This window comes from Cynocephalus volans, chromosome 8 (assembly GCF_027409185.1).
Source record: "Cynocephalus volans isolate mCynVol1 chromosome 8, mCynVol1.pri, whole genome shotgun sequence".
Lineage (NCBI taxonomy): Eukaryota > Metazoa > Chordata > Mammalia > Dermoptera > Cynocephalidae > Cynocephalus > Cynocephalus volans.
The window spans coordinates 36,212,753-36,225,363 of NC_084467.1; the positions used below are offsets into that span (position 1 = coordinate 36,212,753).

The following is a 12,611-nucleotide window of genomic DNA, read 5'->3' on the forward strand; positions in this document are numbered from 1 at the left end:
ACCAATATATACATGTGTGCAAAGATTCAGTTATACTCAATTTTTAAGGGCCAAAATACTGCCACAAAAGGGGAAATATAAAATACTACCCAGGTAACTGCCACAGCCTCCTTATTGGTCTCTCTGCCTCCAGTACTGTCTGTCCCCTTTAATCCATTCTTTGCACTGAAATCAGAACAAACTTTCTAAAACATAAATCTAATGTAAGTCTACTACTTAAAACCCTTTAACAGCTTCTTATTGTTCTTAAGGCTGATCCCAGGGTCAGCAAACTATGGCCCATGGGCCAAATCCAGCTGCAACCTGTTTTTATAAATAAAGTTTTGTTGGAATACAGGCCACACTTATTCATTTTCATACTGTCTGTGGCTGCTTTCACGCACAACTGCAGAGTTCAGTAGAGTGGGTAGACAGGAATGAGACTCACAAAGCCTAAATATTTACTATCTTGTCCTTTACAGAAATAGTTTGCCATCCCCTAGTCTAACCCTAAAAGCTTACAAGGCTCTGGTCTCTGCTTGCTTTTCTTGCTTCATACTCTCACCTAATTCTCCTGCCTGCTGCCCATTAAGCACTATTACAACCACACTGAACTTTCTCAAACTCAGCAAAGCTCTGACACTTGGTCCCACATGTCTTCATCTAATTCTAGGTGAGGTTACTTCCTCTGAGAGGCCTTCCCTGGTCCACAAGCATGAATTAGGGACCTTTCTGAGTACTACCAAAGCACCTATATTTCCCTTATACAATTCTCAGAGTGTGTCATTACTGCCTCTTTACTATCTGTCTCTCTCATAAATTTGTAAGGTCTTTGGTGTCAGGGACCGTGGATGTTTGTTCACCACTACAATCCCAGGAACTGGCCCTTATTTATTGAACAAATAGCCTCCGAGTCCCTGGATATCAAATCATCAGAGTCCGCCTTTTTAGCCAGCTCTTGATCCTTGTAAAATGGAGATAGGACGGGATTAGCCATCCACCCAATGGTGACACACAACCCAAATCAAACCAAGATCCCAAATGCCTTGGCCAAATACATTATCAAAAGCCAAATGAATGTGTTTCCTCCTACTGTCTTCAGAGGTGTATTTCTCAGGATAAATATTCTGGCTCTATTCAACCGTCCTGAACCTAAAGTAGTTGCTCAAGCAACGCCCATAAAGAAATGACAAAAACTCCAGAGTTTGGATCCTCCACCCCCAACTCTCATCACTTCATAGACTTTGGGTAAGTTACAATAGGCTCTGAGCATATGCTGCCTTTTCAGAAGAAGCTACAGAAAAATACAATCTGCACCAGCCCCCACCCTATACACACCCAAGCCCAGATACTCAGAAGGAAGAAGTTAAACTTAACCATGCAACAGGTTTCTCACCTCTCCTTACTTCGAAGATGCCAAGACTGGCAGCTGGGGATGCTGATGGATCTGTGAGAGCTGGAAAGCCCCAATGCTGTGGATAAATACACATCTCTGCAACAAGTCTATTTCAATACAAAGAATCAAATCCCCATTAAGGATAACACTACATTTCAAACTCCTAAACTCAAACTTTCGGATAACAGCTATCTATGTGGAAAGATGGTGCCCCTACAGAGCTTTCAGAAGCTATTAATACTATATTTGTTTTTGGAATGATGGATTTCATGTTCTCTTGTAGTATATTTTTCTTCCTAAGGAGGCTTACCTCCTAGAAACACTAAACATTTACAATATCTGGGCTTGGACCTGAGAAATGTGGCCATGAAGTGGTGGCTCTCTGGATAATTTTAGAATCCTGGTCTAATCAAGAAGGAGACACTGGTAAGGCTGACAATACTAGGAACTGAGACTGGGCCAGGACTGGGGTTGCCACAAACCCACAGGCCATATTGCAAACGGCCACATAGACCAAGAAATGCTTCCAAGTCTGCCTCAAGTTCTAAGAAAGTCACGGTAACCAAACCCCAAGTCAAAACATCAATGGATATCTATTATATTTAACACCTAATTCATCTTCCAAAGGACTAGAAGTTGGAGAGATGCCCTTGTAAGCTAGTGATGCTCTTTGTACAGAGAAAGAACTAGGATTAGAACCAATACATTCCTGTCTTCCATTCTACACATTTAAGAATTTATTCTACTCATATGCCCTGGGAAAAAGCCACTCACCAATTTACTCCACCACAAAGAAAACATTTTTCAAAATGAAAGGGAATGAAAGCACTTTTATTTGGAAATTTCACGTTGGAAAGAAAGCTCTTAGCCAAGCTCTACGATCTAGCTAGCTGATTACTTACAGGATCTTTGGGCAGGAATTGTTAATGAGCTTTTAATTTGGAGTGCTTAAGTTGCCAAAGTGCTATGAGCTCCAGTAAAGCACCACAGAATCCATAAAGGAAAACCTTATCAATAACTTCCCGGCTGCCTACTGCCCCCACCCCCCACTTTCCAAAAAAGGCAGCCAAGTGGGTTTCTAACCAAGATCACAGACACACATTAGTGGAGTCACACTCCAAGTCCCTGTTTATAAATTGGCTTTTAAATGGTAGGGGACTCAGGTATAATATACTTAAGCTCCAAGCACAAACCACTAAAACAAGGCATACTGTGTATGATAAAGTCAGAATAAACCAGAATTTGATGAAGCCAATTTCTGGTAGAAATTCCACAACAAAAAATCATTTATCCAATCACAACCTACTATAGTTCAAATAAAGTACAGTCTTTAGCCAATAGAGTTCATGTTTAGTTGCTCTTCAGCTGGGAGACTAATGAAATGTTCGACAAGAGTAGTAAATGCCAGAGACCTCTGGCAGAGGCAATGATGGGTACTATCAGTTGCAAAATTCAGCCCTAAAGACAAAATCCAAACCCCCAATGAAAGGCCCCACATCCAGGTCAACAAGGAGCGGTTATATTTTGCAAGAACTCGTAGGCAAGCTTCAAACCATGTTCATGTTTTGTTTGAAGAAAACACCTGTTGCTAGACCATTTGCAGGAAAAGCAAACAGAAAGCTAGCCAAATTAGGCCCTTATTCACTCCTTCCACCATCACTACTACCACCACTTCAGATTTACAAAGAGGTAAACTGCTAACCTTGTGAGTGTGCGTGTCAGGGAGGGGAGAAAGGGGACGTTGTATATACTGTCTCCTTGCTCCGTTTCTAGCCTCTGTGGTCAAACCTTTCTTCCTCTTTTCTAGTAATCCCAGGTAAGAAGTCAGCCCCCTTAATCGACTCACCCAGACTGTCTTGCAAAGCCCTGGCCCGCTACCCCACCGACAGAACGTTACTCAGTAGATCATGCATTTAGGGTGAGCACATGGGCCAGCACCCAAAGCTGCACAAACTGCGAGCCGCGACCCTCACCCCGCATGCATTAACCAGGGCCCAACGGCGGGGGGGGGGCTCTTGGCATCACCCACCCCGGGGTGTTGCCCCCAACTCGGGCCCATCCAAGTCCAGGGGAGCGTAAGGGGAGGGGCAGGGGGCCAGGAGACCAGCCCTCCTTCCCAGGGCCGCCCCCGTCCCCCGTCAGCTGCGGGAGAGGCTGTCGCCATGGCAACGCCCCCTCCACGGGGCCAGCGCGGCAGGCTCCCTCCAGGTGCAGGCCCCGACGTCTCCCTCGGCCTCAGCAGGCGCTCAGGGCAGTTGACCGCGGCGGGCGCGGCTCGCGCCGACTGCGGCGCCAGCTAGGCAGAGGCAGGGCCACCTCCGCCCGCTCCCCACCGCCCGTTCCCGGCCGCCTCAATAGCGGCAGCCAGCACCACGAGTCCACAACACACCGACTCACCTCCGCGCACTCTGACCCCTACCGACGCGGCGGACAGGCGGGCGCTGCGACCAACCGCTGAGCCCGCCGCCGGCCGCTTTGACCAATGGGAGGTTGTGGGGCGGGGCTTCTTCTCCCCAAGTGCTCGCTCTCCCGCCGACATGCGCGCTAAGGTGTGTCAAGATGGTGACTCCCGGCGGCCAGCTTTATGGGACTTGTAGTTTTGAGGTTGCACGTACTCAGAAGGTTAGGGCAGGGGTGTCGCTTCTGAGCTGTGAAAGGGATTTTTTTTTAAAACGAAAACTTTCTCAGGCCTAGAGCGACGCAGGTCCCCACCTCCGTTTTCCCACCTTATAATATACCTATAGGTGAGTATAAGCTGATAAGGTGACATATTCTATTTAGATGACACCTTCTCATGATTCGTTCATTCGACAAGTAATTATTATCATCTGCTCTCTGATGTGGAGCCCTGGGGAGATCTGAGAGGAGGGGGATTTAATGAAGATGAAAGAGCTTCCACAGTCATTCTCTCCAGTCAGCTGGAGAGAACTTTGGCCAAAGCCAAAAATGTCTTTCTTCATCTATGGTCACCAGGTTATAAACCGGGAAACCCCAGCCTTGGCCAAGCCAGTGATGGCTTTGACAACCTCCTCATCAGTCAAGACCCATCCTCTTGGCCCAGCTTCAGCTACCAAGCCCCTCTGTCTGCCATCTGCATATTTTCACTTAAAACAATGATGTCATTTCTAGGCCCTACCACCTCTGAGATCTGACCTTGCTATAATGGCTCCAACCTGAGCTGGGAATGCCTGGTAATCCCCATATTAGGGAAAGCCTTCCTTAATCTCACCCACATAATGCGTTAGGTGATTCTACTGTGCACCTTCGACAATGATCACATTGTTTTACAATTACCTGTTTTCTTGTTTGTCCCCCAGGGCTGTAAGCTCCTTTAGAATAAACATTTTCATATTGTTCATACTGTATCAATAATACCCAGCATAGTGCCAGGCATAAAGCAGGCCCACAAAAAATGTTTGTGAACAAGTGAGCAAATAAGCAGCAGCAGGAGCAGACTTATCCCAAGGTCAGTAAAGTGGGAGCACATCTGGCCTATCCCCTGATTATTGCAGATGGAACTGGGGTTTCCTCCTGCTGTTCAACCTAGACATTAACCCCAGTTGGTCAATCAGTCAACATATATTTATAGTGCCTCTCAAGTGTCAGGCACTGTTTTGGTTGTGAGGATTCAGTGGTGAATAAAACACAAAATCTGTATCTTCAAAGAACGTTTATATTGGCGAGGGAATGGGGGAGGAAAAACAGAAAATTAGCAAGTAAATATATAAATAAAATAAGAAACATAAGAGGTAGCAAGATGGCTTTGTTGTATCCCGAGTTCTGGCCCGAATATAGGGCACAGCCAACCTTCCTGGCTGTAAGAATGAAGTAAATCTATATGAGTACTATCTGGATTGGAGACTTTATTTAAGGCCCATCACCAACATCCTCCATAAAGCCTTCCATGGTCCTTTAACTTTCCCAGAGTGTGCTCTTTTCTCCTTGGTGTCCTAGAACTCAACTGTACAGCCTCCAGGACTTCCCCAGACTATAAGCTCTTGGACAAAGACCAGGCAAAATGTGTTCAAATAATAGAACAATTTAAAAGTTCATTGTACCCTTGGTGCCTTACACTGCTACCTAACCCAGTATTTGGCTCCCCTCAAGTCTTGACTCTGTTGTGTGCTGTCTGGTTTTCTGGAAAACAGAGCCTGAGGCAAAGTTTATATGCTCAAACTTAATTGGGGAGTATAATCCCAGGGCATCAAGAATAGGGGGAAAAAGGAAGGGAGGCAGGAAGGAGGGAAAGAAAATACAAGGTAGCGTATAACCAAGTTGGCCAGAGCTTCAAAGAAAACACAGCTCTATCATACAGGATGTATTGTAGACAGGTCGTGTAGAACCGTCACGCCTCAGATAGGGAGAAAGGAAAGGTTACACCACCAGTCTGGTAGCCACAGGGGGTGCCAGATTCCACACACACCCTGAAACACAGCGGTTCATCTGAGACTGGAAATGCTGAGAGGAGTCAAAGCCTCTGATTAGGTCAAATTGTGTCCATCTCAGTCCAACCACAGTGTGCACATTGGGGGCTGTCTCAAAACCTAACCCTCATCCCAGGAGAGGCTAAGATAACCAGATATGTTAGTAAATGAAGTAGTAGTGGGAACTGGGCTGTCCAAGAAACAAGTGGCCAATGCCCAGATGGAGGAGCAGATGGGGCAAGTGAATTTGGGGAGGCAGATGAACTGAGTTCGGTACATAGACACAGATACACCCTGTGGGTAAATTCCTGGCTCCTGGATTAAGTGACTGAGCTAAACCGAACTCTGAGAACAAGAACCAAAGAGAGGACCAAGTTGGTTCTTCTGCTACCCTGTCAAACCACAAGGAAAAGCAGCAAGATGACCATCAAAGCTGGGACTTTAATCAGCAATCACAGGATAGAGAATACACGATTCAAGAACAGTGCATGGCAATCTCCAAACTCGGCACAGCTGAGAGAACCCAGACTGAGTATGAAACCATTTTGTCAGGGAACTGAAAAAACTGCTACTGCCATTTTAGTCCCTACAGGCTACATAAGACAGCATAGTGCAGTTACAAGGAGTGTAGGCTCAGAGAGATCCTGGTCAGGTGTGAGCCCTGGCTCCATCTATGACCTAAGGCAAGTCACATACCTCTCCAAGGTTCAGTTTCTTCCTCTCTAGAGTGAAGACAATACTGGTACCTACCTGTTATTAGAATTAAACATACAAGTGCTTAGCACAATAACTGGCATAAAAGTTCAGTAAATGGTGGTGGTTATTACTATTATTTTCACCCTTCCTCACCCCTTTCTCCAGCTCGTCTTCCCACCATGACCACCACCATCCCACCTCCTCGGCCACCCAACTCACACCCCTGGCAGTCTTCTGCTGCTGGAGGAGCAGTGGGGGCTGGACTTGGCCATGCCTTCTCCCTGCTCTCCCCAGGGCTGTTCCCCATGGGCCTGAGCCATTCATCTCCCTGGTGACCTGAATCTGAACTAAGAGATGGATGTGGGGTGGCTGAGGCCGGGGTGGTAATGTGCTCCCTTATCTTTGTGCCCCTCACTGGGGCCTAGTTAATTTTCCCTTTGATTTTAATATAGATTTATTGAAAGTTTCAGTTATCAAAACAAACTGCAGCAGCAAATTGGTGTTCTTTGCAAGCCTACAAGTGCCTATAAAGCTGCCACGCTCGGAACGAATGGCGCTCTCCGGGAGGTCAGTCATGGCAGCAGGAAGTCCCTGGGGACACACACACTGCAGTTTAATATTTTTCTTATTAGCCTTTTTCTTCTTGGCTATCTAAGCCTCCCCTTTAAATCGGAAATCAAATGGAGCCACCTGCCCAGGGAGGCTCTCTTCCCCAAGCTGCCCTACTCTCTGTCCCCTCTGGTCCTAGCCTTCTCACCTCAAATCCTCTAACTTCACCCTGCCTTGCCCACCGGTCCAGAGAGAATTGTGATTCACATGCCCCAGAGGTGTGGCTCACAAATGCATGAATCAATCCCACAGCCCCATCCCAACTGTACAGGGTTGCTCCAGCCACTAGTCAGAGGCAAAACATCCTCAGAAAAGACTGTGGCCCCAGGCTTCTTCCAGATCTGGTGCTCAGAAGGGAGGAAAAAGCAAAGTTTGAAAGCAAAGAAGTTGCTTTCAAAAAAGCAGACAATCATGTCAGGATCTATTGAACTCAACAGAAGCAAAAAGGAGATGATGGATGATCCTAGAGAGTGAGCAAGTTCTTCCAGCCCAAGAATTGTGTGATTTCATTCTATTATCCCCACTGCCACTCCCAGTATGGCCTCTCCTCTCAATCCCAGCTTGATTTTTGAGGACTTTCACTCTCTGGCCCCAATCTGCCTCTCTAAGTACCCGCTTGGTTTTCTGCTTCCAGTGCCCCAGGGGCTCCCATAGGCAGAACGATTCTTTGCCATCTCTAGGGTCTGGGATCAATCCCGTCCTAAGGGAGGGTCTCCATGGCCTAGTAACCTTGAGGGCACCATCATCTCTTCTAGGTCTGAAGTGCTGCTGGGTCACCTGTATGGCCACATCCCAATTCCCAATGTCCTCTTCTTGCTCTTAAAAACTCCCTGCCAGCAGCAAGGGATACTGCCCTTCCTTAGAACTCGGACTATGTCTAAGGGTTCTAACAACTATAGCTGTGCAGCTAGAGTGGTGGAAGGTGCTGAGGTTTGGACCCAGAAGATAGTCTAGGATTTTAGTCCTGGTTGTAACACTTTCTGACTCTGTGACTTAGAGAAACTCTTTGTGGTTTCACTGCACCTTGTGCTTATATCTACTCTTATCTAAGAACCACTCTGTAATAAAATGATTTGCCTCTGTGTCTTTCTCCTATGATATTCTGAGATCCTCAAAGAAAAGGACTGTGTCTTAATCATCTTGATATTCCATGTACATACATTTGATGAATAAGTGAAGTCACCTTCTCTGAGCCTCTTTCCTCAACTGTAAAATGGAGATAAGAGCTGCATCACCAACATAGTGAAGAAAGCATCCACCACACTGCCCACCAGCATAAGGTAGGTATTTAGTGAGTGAAGTTGCCTTCTTCAATTTCCTGAGGTTGGTCATCAGCCACCAGCACTCCTACCTTTTCCCTGTTCCCATCTCAACTTTGAGTTCAGCTCTCTCCTGTTGCCTTCGGGGGCCTTCCATCACTGATCAGATGCCAGCAATCACCCTGGCCCCTTGAAACGGTGCTGACTTTTCTCCTTCGGGCCAGGCTCCCTCAGTCTTTCCAAACCCACTAATAAACTGCTGTCTCCTGGTGGCTCTGTTTCTAATCAAAGTCTGATTCCCTGGGCTGCCTTGTAGTTCATCTGTGGCAATGCAGATGTTTCCAAGCCTGTCATCTACACTGGTACAAATGAGGTTACATTAACATTAATACACCAGTGTTGATAATTCTAGGCTCCTACCTGCTCCTATAGATATACCAGTCCCTAGCAATGTTCTCTCCCAAAAAGCCTCAATAGTACCTATCAGTCCAAGCTACTGTGCTCCACTGGCTTCTATTGCCAAGTGAATCGTGGATGCTGGCCTTGAATGCAAACACTTGATGTGCTTACTTCACACGGTGGGTACCATGACAGCACGAGAGCATGGCACTATCCTGCAAAGAAGACAACTCCCTCCATAGTACATTTAGTTAAGGAATTTCGAGCCCCACAGCAGCGTTGCTTGAGCCCTTAAGTATTTCAGAGACAGCTCTTTCCACTTATTCTAACAGCCTTTTTTCTTCTCATTGTGCATATCTACTATCACCAGAGTAGCCAAGACAGGCTGAGTTTATTTCACAGTCATCCTGCTAAACCAGAGGCACAATCCCTCTCCAACCCTTAATCCTGTTGTGGAAACTGGCTTGTTCTGCCAGGCTTCTCTGCTCTGTCATTAATTCTCTCTCTGGAGCTTTTCTGGCCCTTCCAGCATGTGGTGTCCACTAGGTTATCCACACACCCCTACTCTAATCATGCTGGTATACATACCTGATCCAGTTATGGTCTTGGTTCAAATTTATTTGTTTTTTTCTAAGAGGCTTTTCAGCCTTCAAGTAAATTGTAGATTCAAATAGATATTTGGGTCAGGGGATATTGCCTAACTTCCGATACTGGATGTAGCTGAGTATCAGCTCCAAACCCACTAGGACCCCCATTACACTATATTTTTTCCCCAGGACTTAGTGAATAAGCTCCTTTTACTGTCTGCCACCCTTGTGGTTTCAGAGCGCCTCCTTCCTGGTCCTGATTTGGCATTCAACTCCTCTACACTAGGGCTCCAACCTATGGTTTCCAGCCTTATTATCTAGTAGTTCTTTTAACTTCTCCTCTCCTCCAGGACAAAGGGACTAATTACTACTCATCAGGCTCTTTGCACTTTTCTGCCTCCAAGCCTTTGCTTGGTGTTCTCTCAACTGGGAGTGCCTTCCCATTCCCATCTCCACCTGTAAAACTCTTGGAGCAATGTGCCCTGCTCCAAGAAGCATTGCCTAATTCCCCAAGTGGCTGTTCCATCACCTCCTCTAAGCCCCCAAACCCTCCTGTAGTGTCCTGCCCTGCATAGCACTCACTAATCCACAGGGCAGGGGCTTGCTCAGCAATCTTAATCTCTAGGCAGTGCCTAAACCCAGCCCCCAGGAGTGCTGAAGGGCTTTTAGGAGGGCATCTGAAGACTTCAGGGCATCTCTCCAGCAACCCCAGTATTCACTTTTCCTGGTTGTATGTAGCTAAGAGCTTGAGCTCATCCTTCTTTACCTGTATACTTTTTCAAGATTGAACAAACATTCTTGAATACCTACTCTGTGCTGGGCTCCATGAAAGCACAGGACAGGAACATGAGCAATAGACACAGTCTCTGCCCTCACAGAGCTTATACTCAAAGGAGGGAGATATACTGGTAAAAAAATAATTGTCGTTAGAGTGATAACTGTGATTATAAGGACCACTTGCAATGAGAATTTGAAGATGAGGCATCTATCTCAGCTTGGAAAGGCTTCCCAGAACAAGTGACATTTAAATCAAGTCTTAATTTAAGGTTGAATAGTAATTTCCTAGACCAAGAAGGTGAGAAGGAAGGAGTGAAGAGGGGACGGAATTCCAGGCAAAGAAACAATAGGATTGGAGCAGAAAGTGTGGCAAAGGAAGTGGCGAAAGAGCAATTTGAAGATATGGGCCAGAGTTAGATCATGCATAGTCTTATATACCTTCTTAAGGTGTTTGGACTTGATCTTGAGGGTAATAGAGAGCCACTGAAGGGTTTAAAGCAGGGCAGTGACTAGGCCGGTTCTGTGCTAGAGCAGCGCTTCTCAAACTTTCATATGCATTCCAGTCACCTGGGGATCTTGTTAAAATGCACATTGTGATTATGTGGGTCTGGAAAAAGCCTCAGATTCCACATTTCTAACAAGTTTCCTGATGAGGCTGCTGCTGCTCCTCAGGCCACATCTTGAGTAGTGAGGTTTTAGATGGTGCTATCTCCGGCCCAGCTTCCCCACCTTCCCCACTTCCCCAAAAGCATCCGTTCACATTAGCAGGCGCAAAGCATCTTTCTTTCTGCTGAGCCTGGTTCAAGGATGCTGTGGCTCCTCACTTTTATTTAACATCTATCTATATTTTAGAAGCTGTTACTGAATATTTGCTTCATATCCAGCAAAGTGCCAGGTAGGGGGTGGGGATGGTGGTCTTGGGGAAGACAAAAAGCAAGACGTTTTCCTGCCCAAAAGTGTTTGGCGTCATCTTGAAGGGACAGCTTTCCCTGAGCTGCCCTCTGCCAGACTTGTCATAAACATGCTAAATGAGGCCTGTCTCAGCAGTGCTCCCTGGGGTCCCACGGCTTCTGCAGCCCCACGCAGAGATGAGCCTGTTTATCCCTAACTGTTGTCTCTGACCTCTAAATCAATTCCCTATCTGATACAAAACCTGAGTCCTCCCCTACCCTCCTCCCAGTTCTAGGCTAGTTCAATTTATAAAGCTGGAAGCAGCAAACGACAATGGTGGTTACAGGCACAGACTCTAAAATCAGACTGCGTGGGTTCATGGCCCAAGTCCACTATGTATTAGCTGGCTGACCTTGGGCAAGTGACTCAACTTCTATAAGCTTTGGTTTTCTCATCTGTAAATTGGGGAGATAATAATTCAGTCTGTATCGTGGGGCTCTTGTGAGGATCATATAAATATTAATGCATATAAAGTACAACCTCTGAAACCTGCAGGAAACACCCAGTAACTGTTATCTGTTGTTTTTATAAATACAAAAAGCTGTGTGTCCAGAAGCTTATCAAAGCTCTTTGAAAGCCTGTATAAGAAAAGTCATTGTCATCCCTTCTACATCTATGGCTTTCCTGCTTGCATCATCCCCTCCTATGCTGGGGAGTGGGGGTGGGGTGTGTGTGGGATAGAATGCAGCTCTAGATGATGTTTGACACAGAGAAGCCCTGCTGGATGAGGCAGACTTCAGGGAGCTCTTATGGGGCAGGGGGTTTCAGCCTAGCAAAAGTGAAGCTCAGTGTTAGAGGGGACACTTTGCAGATCCCCTCCCATCTCAACCCCACCCCCACAGTGTCCCCTCTGTCCAGGGTCACCCAGGCTGCCCCTCCTTCTGGCTGCAGTGAGAGGCAGCTTCAATCATTCATCTTAATGTCTCTATTAAGCAGGGTTATGACCAGGATGAGACAAGAAACAAGGTCTTTTAGTGTAAAAATATGGCTCCCAGGGCTTGGCCCCAGGGGACTTCTGGGCTACTGCTGCTGGAGGGTGACTGAGATTCCAGATCAGGCAGGATGATTCTGCTCTAAGTTCTCTCTGTCTTCCCTCTTCCTCTGAACTTTCTAAGGGCCTGCCCAGAGCTTTCATTTTCAACAAGAAGAGCAATGACTTGGCATTTGGTGGCAGCTATCGGGTCCTTGAATCTGTCTTTGTGTTAGGCCAGCACCCTGACTTGGGGTCACTATCCTCATCACTGTCTCACCACTCACAGCAATGTGGAGGCAGCTACAGCCTTAGCCACTGGCCCTGCCCACAATAGGGCCTCACCTGGATTCTGAGCTCAGAGCCTAGGGGATAACAAGAGTATTTCCGTTTATAGAAAGAGCCAAGGAGGAATCCTAACAAGACCATACTACAAGTCTCCATCATTCATATTACAGAAGGTTTAGGAGCCATAAGCATAGTCAGCATGTGCTCAGACCCAGATCCAGGCTGTAGGGTGGCAGCTGTCAGCTCGAAGATCCCAGTGCTTACTGTCACCTGCAC

General features: G+C 46.6%; 1 protein-coding gene across 5 annotated transcripts in view; it reads right to left on the reverse strand.

Moving 5' to 3' along the window:
- Positions 1 to 3,785, reverse strand: part of ERI3 (ERI1 exoribonuclease family member 3) — a 125,367-nt gene extending 121,582 nt beyond the window's left edge. For 3 of the 5 annotated variants that reach the window (XM_063104630.1, XM_063104629.1, XM_063104631.1), the window contains exons 1-2: positions 3,405 to 3,751; positions 1,376 to 1,451 (exon numbers count right to left, since the gene is read on the reverse strand). In XM_063104630.1, the coding sequence (XP_062960700.1) occupies positions 1,376 to 1,451; positions 3,405 to 3,539 (211 nt within the window). In that variant the 5' untranslated portion in view covers positions 3,540 to 3,751. Of the gene's footprint in view, positions 1 to 1,375; positions 1,452 to 3,404; positions 3,752 to 3,772 lie in introns of those variants that run through there. The other 2 variants (XM_063104634.1, XM_063104632.1) reach the window with 1 other exon arrangement.
- Between the last annotated feature and the right edge of the window lie 8,826 nt (positions 3,786 to 12,611).